At 43.3% G+C, this 13,952-nt stretch overlaps 1 protein-coding gene across 12 annotated transcripts in view; it reads left to right on the top strand.

Moving 5' to 3' along the window:
- Positions 1–13,952, top strand: part of LOC115141261 (pleckstrin homology-like domain family B member 1) — a 109,114-nt gene that overhangs the window by 20,994 nt on the left and 74,168 nt on the right. For all 12 annotated transcript variants that reach the window (XM_065000288.1, XM_065000282.1, XM_065000281.1 and 9 more), the window contains exons 2-4: positions 1,494–1,595; positions 6,622–6,745; positions 9,136–9,306. In XM_065000288.1, the coding sequence (XP_064856360.1) occupies positions 1,536–1,595; positions 6,622–6,745; positions 9,136–9,306 (355 nt within the window). In that variant the 5' untranslated portion in view covers positions 1,494–1,535. The remainder of the gene's footprint in view (positions 1–1,493; positions 1,596–6,621; positions 6,746–9,135; positions 9,307–13,952) is intronic.

Genomic DNA, 13,952 nt, shown 5'->3' with positions numbered 1-13,952 from the left:
TCCATTCAGCTACAAGAGCATTAGTGAGATCGGGCACTGATGTTGGGCGATTAAGTTTGGCTCGCAGTCGGCGTTCCAATTCATCCAGAAGGTGTTCGATGGGGTTGAGGTCAGGGCTCTGTACAGGCCAGTCAAATTCTTCCACACTGATCTCGACAAACCATTTCTGTATGGAACTCGCTTTGTGCACAGGGGCATTGTCATGCTGAAACAGGAAAGTGTCTTCCCCAAACTGTTGCCACAATGTTGGAAGCACAGCATCGCCTAGAATGTCTTTGTATGATGTAGCGCTAAGATTTCCCTTCATAGGATCTAAGGGGCATAGCCTGAATCATGAAAAACATTATTTGTCCTCCACTAAACTTTACAGTTGGCACTATGCATTCGGGCAGGTAGTGTTTTCCTGGCATCTACCACTGACTTGTTGGAATCCTATGACAGTGCTATGTTGAACGCCACTGAGCGCTTCAGTACGGGCCATTCTACTGCCAACGTTTGTCTATGGAGATTGCCTGGTGGTGTGCTCGATTCTATACACCTGTCAGTAATGGGTGTGGCTGAAATAGCCTAATCCACTAATTTGAAGGGGAGTTCACATACCTTTGGCCATGTAGTGTATTCACCAACCCTGCACATCATTTTAGGGATGCTAATTACTCTGAGAACACTTACGTCCAAGGCTCTTAAATGTACAAAAATGACTATAATTTTGTGTTGGACAACCTTACTTGTGGTTTTCTCGACTTAATTTGCCCACAATGGGTGCATAAGTATTTTCTTAGTCTCACATACGCTCACTCTCAAATCTGGTCATTTATGACACGTACAAATACAGACATGGAAAAGTATGTACAGCAATCTGTTCTGGGCTGACTCGGTGGAAAAGCCAAAAAGAAATGAATAAGAGAGAAGGAATTTGTTGGATAAGGGGAGTGGGGGAGAGGGATGGGTGCAGTAGAGACTAAGGGGAGGGCAGACAGACAGACGAAAGAAGGCTGCAATGCATTCCTGTGTCAGGTCTCAGGGGAGATCACCCTGTGTCTCTGTCTGTTGGCAAAGTGAGGTAATAGAGGATATCAGCAGAATCTGTACACTGTCTTCCTGTGTGTGGTGTATTCTCATCTAATGAATCACATTACTGACTCATCCTGGCTGAGAGGGGCTGAAGGGAGAATCCCAATCAGCAGGGTCTGCCTTTCTCTGGTCTGACGTTTCACAGTCCCTTTGGCCATGGCTAGTTAAGCATTCTGGACCATTCTCTTTCACCTGTAATGTATAGACCCATGTGAATGACCGTGTATGTACAGTATAAACACCACATAAGACGAGACGAAAGACAGAGACACAAAAAGTCGATTAAAAAGTATGATTCATGTTGCCTTTTGTAAACAGCAGGAGTCAGTAACGGCAGAAGGCCTTTGAATCCTTCAGAATCCTTTCATCTCTGTTTGTTAAATGTTCCTCTCACAGGTGTGTTGTGTTTTGTTCCATAGGATCCTCATGTGTCAGAAGGGGTGATTGACAACGCAGTAGATATGGACAGTCTGAACAGGAACCTGCCTGAGTGTGGACGGCAAACCCATCAGGTGTTACAGGTGAGTGTGTGTGTGTGTGTGTGTGTGTGTGTGTGTGTGTGTGTGTGTGTGTGTGTGTGTGTGTGTGCACTGAGTGTACAAAGCGTTAAAAACATCTGCTCTTTCCATGACATAGCCTGACCAGGTGAATCCAGGTGAAAGCTATGATACCTTACTGATTTCACTTGATAAATCCACTTCAATCATGTGAGGGGACAGGTTAAAGAATTTTTAAGCGTTCAGACAACTGAGATATGGATTGTATATGTGTGCCATTCAGGGGGTGAATGGGCAAGACAAAATATGTTAGTGCCTTTGAATGAGGTATGGTTGTAGGTGCCAGGCACACCGGTTTGTGCCAAGATCTGCAACGCTGCTGGGTTTTTCACGCTCAACAGTTTCCTGTGTGTATCAAGAATGGTCCACCAACGAAAGGACATCCAGCTAACGCGACACAACTGTGGGAAGCAGTGGAGTCAACATGGATCAGCATCCCTGTGGAATGCTTTCGACACCTTGTAGAGTCCATGCCCCGCTAATTGAGGCCAAATTTAGTGCAACTCAATATCAGGAAGGTGTTCCTAACATCTGGTATACTCTGTCTGTGTGTGTGTGTGTGTGTGTGTGTGTGTGTGTGTGTGTGTGTGTGTGTGTGTGTGTGTGTGTGTGTGTGTGTGTGTGTGTGTGTGTGTGTGTGTGTGTGGGGGGTGTGTGTGTGTGGGGGGTGTGTGTGTGGGTGTGTGTCTGGGTGTGTATGTATATGTGTGTATTCTGCAGTCTCATCTCTCTAACCACAGCCTGCCCTTCACTACCACTCTGTGATGAGTGTTCTCTTAATGGGGAGGGGGACTGTGAGGCCATTGTGTGAGCGATGCTATAAACTTGGCAAGCAACGTTGGAAACAAAGTCCTGGCCGTCATCGTGATGTGTAATTTTGTTAAATGTTTCCAATGTCAAACCATACCCACGGCATTTTCTCCTCTCCTCTTACTGTGTCCACTGGCGTGACATGTCAAGGCTCCCTGAAGACTATCTAGATAAGAGAACAATGAGTCTGTAACAAGCTGCCTCTGTAGCCACCTGGGGTTGGCATGGCTCTGTGTTGCTGAAACCTGGGTTCAAATACTATTTTAAATCATTTTTAAATCATTTAGCTGGGCATGATTGAACTTGCCTGGCGCAATGGAACCAGTAGAATAGTCCAAAAGTGCAAACTCCGCCCATCTGGCACTCCAGGCAGGCTAAAACAAACGCTTAAGGAATTTGAAAGATGTAAAATAGTCAGTGACTTGGACATGGACTGAAATAGGTGGCGGCACTTATTTTTGGTCCTGGTACCATTTATATTTAGGTGCAGGAACTTCTCAAAACCTTTGAGCTAATATTTTAAAGAAGGTGCAGAAACTCAAGAAGAAGAACATTTTAGGTGGAGGTACTCAGTTCCAGTGAGCTCCTGCCCCAGTCAAGTACTGCTAATAGTATTTGAATGCAGGTGTGATATGATGCAGTGTAGCTACAGATCACTGTTTTTTTAAACGTAGACATCAAAGTCTGAGTCTCCTAATGTGTGTTACAACTTTATAGCACAATGGGCTGCTAGTCTGCTCCTGAAAAGCCCTGCTATAGATAAAAATAGATTGAAACAACCTACCAATCAAGGTAAAGGTGAAGGAACAGCTATAATGGGCACGGAGAGCAAATGGCAGCGCTTGCCAAACTGCCAGGAATTTGGGTTTGTAATTAAAGGGATACTGACATTGAATGTCTTCTTCCTGTCTGGGTAATATAGTCCTACACCAGCTGTACATCAAGTCAGGTGGTCCATAATGCAATTTGCAATTTGTAGTTTGAAAGGGGGGAGGGGAGGGGGTGAGAGAGAGGAGAGAGGAGAGAGGAGAGAGGAGAGAGAGAGCAGGGAGGGAGGAAGGTCATAGAAATGTGAAGTAGGAGAAAGATGAGGTGGACATAGAGAGTGGAGAGAGGAAGAGGGGCTGGAGAGTTAGAGAGGGAACGGGAGGCAGGGCTCAGGGCTTAAAGCAGTAGACAGAGTTTCAGAGCTCTGGAGTGCCACAGGGGAGCAGTAGCACACAGGAAACTGCAGCTCGGTGCCACTAATACAGTAACCTATATTGACATGCAGAGAGAGACAATGACTAAACCAGCATAAGACATCAAAGTGAAAAATATCAAAGGGAGGCTGACAGAAGAGATTGAACTTGTTACAGTAGGTCTTTAGCCTATCAAGCAGGAAACACTTGTATGTTTTTTTCAGAGACGTCTCAGTAAGGTTTAATGAGGATTTTGGGGGGTTGTGTTCAGTAGGGCACACTGTTGCAAAACAAATTGGCAATGGAAAATAAAAATTGTTATTTATATTGGACAGGTTTAGGTAGCATCTGTTTCACTCCGTTTCAAAACGTTTTGTCCCTACTGAACACCACCCTGATGACAGCCAGTAGACAGTGACAAGGAGGCCATGTGGGATTTCAACATTTCATCACCTACTACAAAATGGTGGCATGGTGATTAGGCCTAGTCCAAAATGTGATTACGCTATCCCCCACAGCACTCCTGGGCCCTCATCTACTGCATCTGGTCACTACTGCTAGCAGGCCTGCGCGTTAAAACTATTATAATCTATCACCCCTATCCTCTTCACCCGGGCCCAGCTTTAACTGATCGATCTAATTGAAGGTAGATCATCCTATTTGGACAGCCATGGGTGGCCACCCAACAGAGAGGCTGACTTCATGATCTATCATACTGCTGCTTGGTGTGCAGGGGTTGATTGTAAAGCGGGTGAACGAGAAAGATTATCAGCAAGGATATGCAACAGACTCAAAGTAGCATGCCATACATTGGGCTAATGATAACTGGGCTCAACCATTTTACTCCCTCTAGTCTTCTGCAGTACAATGTTAGAGTAGCCTAGGTATCAAATTAATTAATTTGGACTAAAATGAAATACAAACCCCAAGTGTGCTACACATTCAGAGAGATGTTATGATGATGATGACAAAGAGGTTCTTCACAACTTAGCTCATATGAAATGTCTTCCAGGAAGTAATCTCTTAATTGCAGCTCTCAGTGCTTCAGCGGTTTCAAGTGAGTGCTGTTACCATGACAACTCCTTCTCCCCAAAGCCCAAAACCCCATGCTGGTGTTTTTGCTCTGCGGGCATAACTAGGCTCCTTCACAGCTCACACTCTCTCTGTATAAAGTGATATGTAAACAGCACCAGCAGCCAGCTAGAGCAATGCCATCACACAGAGAATACATTCATACAGGCTGGATGTCCCTGGGCTATGAAATGAACCATAATGTAGGCCTGTGATCCAGTGTAGCTGCTAAAACAGTGTTGAAACATATTGTGCTTATGAATAGATAAATAATGAAAGGGATCATTCTGAATAGCCGACATGGTCATATAATGTCGTGTTTTGTCCTGACTGTTCGTCTGGATAGTGAACATGTATTGTGTGACTGTCTTTTGAAGTGTAAGGGAGCATCCGTCCATTGAGGGTGTGTTAATGGTTAGTCAAAAGGCCAACTGTAGCTTGAGGGTAGTTGTCTAAAGGTCTATTCTCTATCCCATTTGCCTTTTCCAAAATATTTGATGATATTAAGTCTGCTTCCAATCATTAACATACAACTTTACCCCTTTCGTTTTCCACACACCATACCCCATAATGACAAAGCAAAAACAGGTTCTTAGACATTTTTGCAAATGCATTAAAAATAGAAACCAGAAATACATTATTTACATAAGTATTCAGACCCTTTGCTATGAGACTCGAAATTGAACTCAGATGCATCCTGTTAACATGGATCATCCTTGAGATTTTTCTACAACTTGATTGGAGTTCACCTGTGGTAAATTCAATTGATTGGACATGATTTGGAAAGGCACACACCTGTCTATATAAGGTCCCACAGTTGACAGTGCATGTCACAGCAAAAACCAAGCCATGAGGTTGAAAGAATTGTCTGTACAGCTCCGAGACAGGATTGTGCCGAGGCAAAGATCTGGGGAAGGATACCAAAAAATGTCTGCAGCATTGAAGATCCCCAAGAACCCAGAGCCCTCCATCATTCTTAAATTGAAGAAGTTCGGAACCACCAAGACTCTTCCTAGAGCTGGCTGCCCAGCCAAACTGAGCAAACTGACCAAGCTCCAGACTCTGACAGAGCTCCAGACTTCCTCTGTGGAGATGGGAGAACCTTCCAGAAGGACAACCATCCCTGCAGCACTCCACCAATCAGGCCTTTATGGTTGAGTGGCCAGACGGAAGCCACTCCTCAGTAAAAGGCACATGACAGCCCGTTTGGATGCCAAAAGGTATCTAAAGGACTCTCAGACCATGATAAACAAGATTCTCTAGTCTGACAAAACCAAGATTGAACTATTTGGCCTGAATGCCAAGCGTCACATGTGGAGGAAACCAGGCACCATCCCTACGGTGGAGCATTGTGGTGGCAGCATCATGCTGTGGGGATGTTTTTCAGAGGCAGGGACTGGGAGACTAGTCAGGATCAAGAAAAAGATGAAGGGAGCAAAGTAAATAGAGATCCTTGATGAAAACCTGCTCCAGAGCGTGCAGAACCTCAGACCGGGGCGAAGGTTCACCTTCCAACAGGACAATGACCCTAAGCACACAGCCAAGACAATGCAAAAGTGGCTTCGGGACAAGTCTCTGAATGTCCTTGAGTGGCCCAGCCAGACCCCGGACTTGAACCTGATCGAACATGTCTGGAGAGACCTGAAAATAGCTGTGCAGCGACGCTCCCCATCCAACCTGACAGAGCTTGAGAGCATCGGAGAAACTCCCCAAATACAGGTGTGCCAAGCTTGTGCTTTTTCATTATGGGGTATTGTGTGTAGATTGAAAAAATTAATTGTAATCCATTTTAGAATGAGGCTGTAACATAACAAAATGTGGAAAAAGTCAAGGGGTCTGAATACTTTCCGAATGCACTGTAGACTGCCATGTGAGGCCAAATGGAGTTAATACTCTGATAATTGAGTCTGTGACCTTTCTGTTCATAGAGCACGCCACTGGATCTGTTTGAGAGCGGCAAGGGGCTGAAGGTCCAGGCAGAGCGCCCCCATCTGGTCAGTCTGGGCAGTGGCCGTCTCAGTACGGCCATCACACTGCTGCCCCTTCCTGAAGGTGAGCTAATATTTCTTCTATCCAAATGTCAATAGTGAAATGTAAAGGAATTGAGATACTCTGTGGCGTGAGCATTTGCTTGGTTCTTACACTTCTTTTGATTTTTCATGTGTGCTTTTGAATAGTGGGGATTTGCGTGCACACACTCAATGGAGCGCATAATACAGGAACATGCATATGCTCACAGCCCCAGGAGCGTAAAACTGACAGTGGCATGTCCTTCAGCCTTCAGTTCACTTCAGTACCACAATAACCTCTATTGGCTATACACACACACACACTCACACTCACACACACACACACACACACACACACACACACACACACACACACACACACACACACACACACACACACACACACACACACACACACACACACACACACACACACACACACACACACACACACACACCTCAGTCCCAGCAGGATTAAATAGGCTGTGCTCTGACTCTGTTGTCACCTCAATTTCAGAACCATGTGACAGCAGGGGAAGGGGGCAGCACTCTGAAAGCCCCCACCCTAACCCCTCAACCCATCGGTGAAATTGCCCGAAGGCAGAACAGGTTGATTCGTCCCCCCCAATAATTTATTTTAAAAAATGGGGCCCCCCCCGACATCATACGTCATAAGCAATGGCAAAATGCGTAGAATTGCAGGAAATGTTCTTTAATTGTCGACTTTGGGCTTGAAAAACTGTCCAATTCCTCCTCTTTCTCAATTTTCAAACAGAAATGGGGTGTGCCCTTGGAGGTTTATCGATATGTCATTCTGGTCATGCACACCGCAACCGATGTAGCTAGGTCGTTAGCTAAGCTAGCCACTTGTAGGTAGCCAGTAACTTCTCCAGTATGTATTGAGGTAATTTCACAGGATTTGTTTTTGGATGGAATAAGTAGAGACCACTAAGAAATGGCACTTCTGTGGCTAAATATCTTATTCACTCATTATAAAAAATGTTTTAGCATTAAATTACCTGATATGATGGTGCATTGATCATACCAGGTGAATACAAAAAATGTCATAAATAAAAATTAGAAATAAAACCGTTATTTTTGCATTTATGCCCAAAGTCGACCTTTAATGTAACTGTCCAGTGTTTCCAGATTTCTGTGAAATATTACCAATAATTAAGTTAAATAGTTTTCCTTCCTTTCACCAGTTGTCCAGCAAAATGGTAATTAATGATGCTAAAAAGCAACTTTCTGTGTTGGAATGGTGCAAGCATTTTTTAAATAGTCTGTTTGAGTTACAAGTTTGAGGTGGGTTTTTTTAAGTGTTTTTCTCTCCAATGTATGCTTTGGACACAAATACGAGTATGGGATGAGTCAACCACATTATTTGGGTATGAGTTAACAGAAAATTAACTTTTTAAAAGTGAGATTTTCGCTGGCCAGATGGACCCTCTGTCTACTATTCGCCCCCCACCAATATCTACACCACAATTTGGCCCTGACCTCAACCCCCACCACCATCCCTCCCTAACACCCCTTTAGTACCCCCACCCCACCTCCTGCAATGTCCACCACTGCTACCCATTCATCTGGGGAATTCCTTTCTCCAAGCCCCTCTCGGTTTGTCTGGAGTTCTGCGGGGAGTTGGGTATGGAATGCAATGAAAAGGCTGCATCCCAAATGACACCAGATACCCTATATAATGGCAGCTTATTCCCTATGGGCCTTGGTCAAAAGTAATGCACGTTATAGGGATTAAGGTGCTATTTGGGAGGAAGCCTTGGTCCAGGGGGGAGAGAGGATGAGAATGCGTATTGCACTGTGATGTGACATTCCACTGTGTTTTCTCCTCTTATCTGGAGCCCCAGTAGAGATGAGGCTGGACACGGTCAGTGTTGGGCGGAAGGAGGGGGTTGTGGAGGGTGGAATGTGATTTAGCAACAAAGCATTTCTACTTAGCATGTCTGCCTAGTTTAATGAATGACTGCTGGATATGACATTGACTCTCGCCATGAGTTACAAAGACTTGTACAACGGATTAAACCAGAATGAAACAAGATTACGCAATCATTCACTTATTTTCAGGGTTTCACTTCTCTTCCAAGTTGTTCTGTCACTTAATTAATAGGTAACTTTGTCATTATACAGTAACAACATGGACGTTGAACACAATAAGTAAAACACTGTAGTTGAGGTTCAATTTACAGCCACAAACAGCCACAGTCAACATACAGCCACATTCTTCTCTTGGCAACATAGTTTGATGAGACTGCTTCTATGAACATCGAGGGATCATTCTAGCCTGGCAGTAATATTTTAGTACTTCTTTAGCCGACTCCGTTTATTGTATGAACAGATCAGGCTACCACCAGGCTAGAATCTCTCAGTTACAGTGTCCAAAGTTTTCTCATACTCTTCTGGGTGTTGCTCCTGAAGGCAGGACCACGTTGGGCCATGGGGCGATGGACATCAGCATCCAGGGCCCAGGAGTTGCCGCCCAGCACTGCTACATAGAGAACCGGGCAGGGATCATCACTCTCCACCCCTGTGGGAACCAGTGTGCCACAGACGGGCTTCCTGTCACCAAACCGGTCCGCCTGTCACAAGGTATGGCTCCTTACAAACAAACTGACTCGTTGAAATGAACCTCAATGGAAAGGAGTATTTGTTTACTATATATATACTTTATATACAGTACCAGTCAAACATTGGGACACATCTACTCATTCAAGGGTTTTTCTTTATTTTTACTATTTTCTACATTGTAGAATAATAGTGAAGACATCAAACAATTAAATAATGCGTATAAAACAATAGGAGGAAGGGAAACTGGGCAAAATGCCAAGAATAGGAAAGCAATCTATTCCATAGTACACTAGAACACAGTAAACATGGACAACAACCATCTAAACATAGCTGAGGGCAATGGAGCAAAATGTCCACTAGAGGACAATAAATAGACCTATCACAACCCTACAGGAAAGGTAAGAAATCCATATCTTCATTTAATCCAGGGTACTTAGTGGGCTGCAGTCTGTAAATCCATATCTTCATTTAAACCAGGGTACTTAGTGGCCTGTAGTTTGTAAATCCATATCTTCATTTAAACCAGGGTACTTAGTGGGCTGCAGTCTGTAAATCCATATCTTCATTTAAACCAGGGTACTTAGTGGCCTGTAGTTTGTAAATCCATATCTTCATTTAAACCAGGGTATTTAGTGGCCTGAAGTCTGTAAGTCCATATCTTCATTTAAACCAGGGTACTTAGTGGCCTGTAGTTGTAAATCCATATCTTCATTTAAACCAGGGTATTTAGTGGCCTGTAGTCTGTAAATCCATATCTTCATTTAAACCAGGGTACTTAGTGGCCTGTAGTTTGTAAATCTATATCTTCATTTAAACCAGGGTACTTAGTGGCCTGTAGTTTGTAAATCCATATCTTCATTTAAACCAGGGTACTTAGTGGCCTGTAGTTTGTAAATCCATATCTTCATTTAATCCAGGGTACTTAGTGGGCTGCAGTTTGTAAATCCATATCTTCATTTAATCCAGGGTACTTAGTGGCCTGTAGTTTGTAAATCCAAGAACTTTCCCTCTGGTTTAGCTGTTCAAGACGGTGGTATGGCGTACTTGTGTTCCACTAAGCGGTCTTGAAGGCGTCTCTTTGTTTGTCCAATGTAGAACACCTTGCACTGTGGACATTCCAATCTGTAGATGACATGAGTGGTTTTGTAGTTAATGAAATGCTTGACCTGATACTCCATTTTAGAAGCTGTGTCAACTAAATGTTTTTTTTCTGTACAATATTTCTTCAGTGGTTGCATTTTAAAGAGCCCCTGGGTTTGTGGTCTAGCCAAGTTTTTTGAGAGTCACCAGGAAGATAGCTGTGGACTAATTTGTCATTTAGTGTAGGACATCTATTAAAGCTTATGACTGGTGGCTCTGGGAAGACTTGGCGTAGTAGAGTATCACTTTGGATGATTCCCCAATTGTTTTTAATTATTATTTGAATGTTATCTGCTGTATTTTATAACAAAGTACACTCTCTCTGATGTATCACGAGTCTCTGATGTATCACGAGTCACTCCCCTGTTCTCTCTGTCAAGTCAAAATAACGCATATGGAATCATGTAGTAACCAAAAAAGTGTTAAACAAATCAAAAATATATTTTATATTTGAGGTTCTTCAAAGTAGCCACCCTTTGCATTGACGACAGCTTTGCACACTCTTGGCATTCTCTCAACCAGCTTCACCTGGAATGCTTTTCCAACAGTCCTGAAGGAGTTCCCACATATGCTGAGCACTTGTTCACTTCTTTTCGCTCACTCTGCGGTCCAACTCATCCCAAACCATCTCAATTGGGTTGATGTCAGGTGATTGTTGAGACCAGGTCATCTAATGCAGCACTCCATCACTCTCCTTCTTGGTCAAATAACCCTAACACAGTCTGAAGATGTTTTGGGTCATTGTCCTGTTGAAAAACAAATGATAGTCCCACTAACTAAGCGCAAACCAGATGGGATGGCGTATCGCTGCAGAATGCTGTGGTAGCCATGCTGGTTAGGTGTGCCTTGAATTCTAAATAAATCACGACAGTGTCACCAGCAAAGCACCCCCACATCATCACAATTCCTCTTCCAATCTCAAATTTGGACTCATCAGAACAAAGGACAGATGTCCACTGGTCTAATGTCGATTGCTCATGTTTCTTGGCCTAAGCAAGTCTCTACTTATTATTGGGGTTCGTTAGTAGTGGTTCCTTTGCAGCAATTTGACCATGAAGGCCTGATTTACGCAGTCTCCTCTAAACAGTTGATTTTGAGATTCTTGACTTGCCTTGACTTGCCTAGTTAAATAAAATACAATTCCATATGTGTTATTTCCTAGTTTTGATGTCTTCACTATTATTCCACAATGTGGAAAATAGTAAAAATAAAGAAAAACCCTATAATGAGTAGGTGTGTCCAAACTTTTGACTGGTACCTTATATGTATATACATGGACGGATGGTGCTGGGCTCACAATTGGCCCAGCATCGTTAGGGTTTGGCCTGGGTAGGCCGTCAATGTAAATAAGAATTTGTAACTTGCCTAGTGAAATAAAGGTTAAATAAAAAAATATTGTTCCATTGGGAGGAAACCTCTTGATTTTCAATACATCACATTCTTTCACCAGGATTTCAGAATTTATGCTGAAGGAACAGGCCCTCCCCTCCCAGGCCCTTCCTCTCTGACATTAGTCACAGTACTTACATTATCTCAGCAGCTTCTTGGCTCCATAGAATCACTACAATTTGGTAGTCATAAACTAACTCATTCAATTTTTAGATAGTAACAAGAGAGCTAACAGTTGGAGGCTAATGATAACACTGGCTATCTCCTGGTGTCCCCCAACCTGGATTGTCTTGTAAATCCAAGCGGGGATATGGCTATTTTTATTCCACACCTCTTACTCCAACAGATCCCCTTCTACCCCTGGGGGTGAAAGGTGAAATAATGATTTTTGAGGGAATAATTGTATTTCTATATTATATCTATATATATATATACAGTGGGGCAAAAAAGTATTTAGTCAGCCACCAATTGTGCAAGTTCTCCCACTTAAGAAGATGAGAGAGGCCTGTAATTTTCATCATAGCTACACTTCAACTATGACAGACAAAATGAGAAGAAAAAAAATCCAGAAAATCACATTGTAGGATTTTTAATGAATTTATTTGCAAATTATGGTGGAAAATAAGTATTTGGTCACCTACAAACAAGCAAGATTTCTGGCTCTCACAGACCTGTAACTTCTTCTTTAAGAGGCTCCTCTGTCCTCCATTCGTTACCTGTATTAATGGCACCTGTTTGAACTTGTTATCAGTATAAAAGACACCTGTCCACAACCTCAAACAGTCACACTCCAAACTCCACTATGGCCAAGACCAAAGAGCGGTCAAAGGACACCAGAAACAAAATTGTAGACCTGCACCAGGCTGGGAAGACTGAATCTGCAATAGGTAAGCAGCTTGGTTTGAAGAAATCAACTGTGGGAGCAATTATTAGGAAATGGAAGACATACAAGACCACTGATAATCTCCCTCGATCTGGGGCTCCACGCAAGATCTCACCCCGTGGGGTCAAAATGATCACAAGAAAAAAATCCCAGAACCAGTGCAGTGGGGGGACCTAGTGAATGACCTGCAGAGAGCTGGGACCAAAGTAACAAAGCCTACCATCAGTAACACACTACGCCGCCAGGGACTCAAATCCTGCAGTGCCAGACGTGTCCCCCTGCTTAAGCCAGTACATGTCCAGGCCCGTCTGAAGTTTGCTAGAGAGCATTTGGATGATCCAGAAGAAGATTGGGAGAATGTCATATGGTCAGATGAAACCAAAATATAACTTTTTGGTAAAAACTCAACTCGTCGTGTTTTGAGGACAAAAAATGCTGAGTTGCATCCAAAGAACACCATACCTACTGTGAAGCAGGGGGTGGAAACATCATGCTTTGAGGCTGTTTTTCTGCAAAGGGACCAGGACGACTGATCCGTGTAAAGGAAAGAATGAATGGGGCCATGTATCGTGAGATTTTGAGTGAAAACCTCCTTCCATCAGCAAGGGCATTGAAGATGAAACGTGGCTGGGTCTTTCAGCATGACAATGATCCCAAACACACCGCCCGGGCAACGAAGGAGTGGCTTCGTAAGAAGCATTTCAAGGTCCTGGAGTGGCCTAGCCAGTCTCCATATATCAACCCCATAGAAAATCTTTGGAGGGAGTTGAAAGTCCATGTTTCCCTGCAACAGCCCCAAAACATCACTGCTCTAGAGGAGATCTAACAAAGGGTATATAACAAAGTATTGAGAGAAACTTTTGTTATTGACCAAATACTTATTTTCCACCATAATTTGCAAATGAATTCATTAAAAATCCTGGATTTTTTTTTCTATTTTTGTCTGTCATAGTTGAAGTGTACCTATGATGAAAATTACAGGCCTCTCTCATCTTTTTAAGTGGAGAACTTGCACAATTGGTGGCTGACTAAATACTTTTTTGAGGAATAATGGTTTGAGGCTGTTTTTCATGGTTCGGGTTAGGCCCCTTAATTCCTGGGAAGGGAAATCTTAACGCTACAACATACAATGACATTCTAGACGATTCTGTGCTTCCAACTTTGTTGGAAGGCCCTTTCCTGTTTCAGCATGACAATTCCCCCATGCACAAAGCAGAGGTCCATATAGAAAGGGTTTATCGAGATCTGTGTGGAA

The sequence above is a fragment of the Oncorhynchus nerka genome, linkage group LG14, assembly GCF_034236695.1.
Source record: "Oncorhynchus nerka isolate Pitt River linkage group LG14, Oner_Uvic_2.0, whole genome shotgun sequence".
In the NCBI taxonomy this organism is placed as follows: Eukaryota; Metazoa; Chordata; class Actinopteri; order Salmoniformes; family Salmonidae; genus Oncorhynchus; species Oncorhynchus nerka.
Note: the sequence above shows the minus strand (reverse complement) of the source record. Positions and strands in the feature narration are given on the sequence as shown.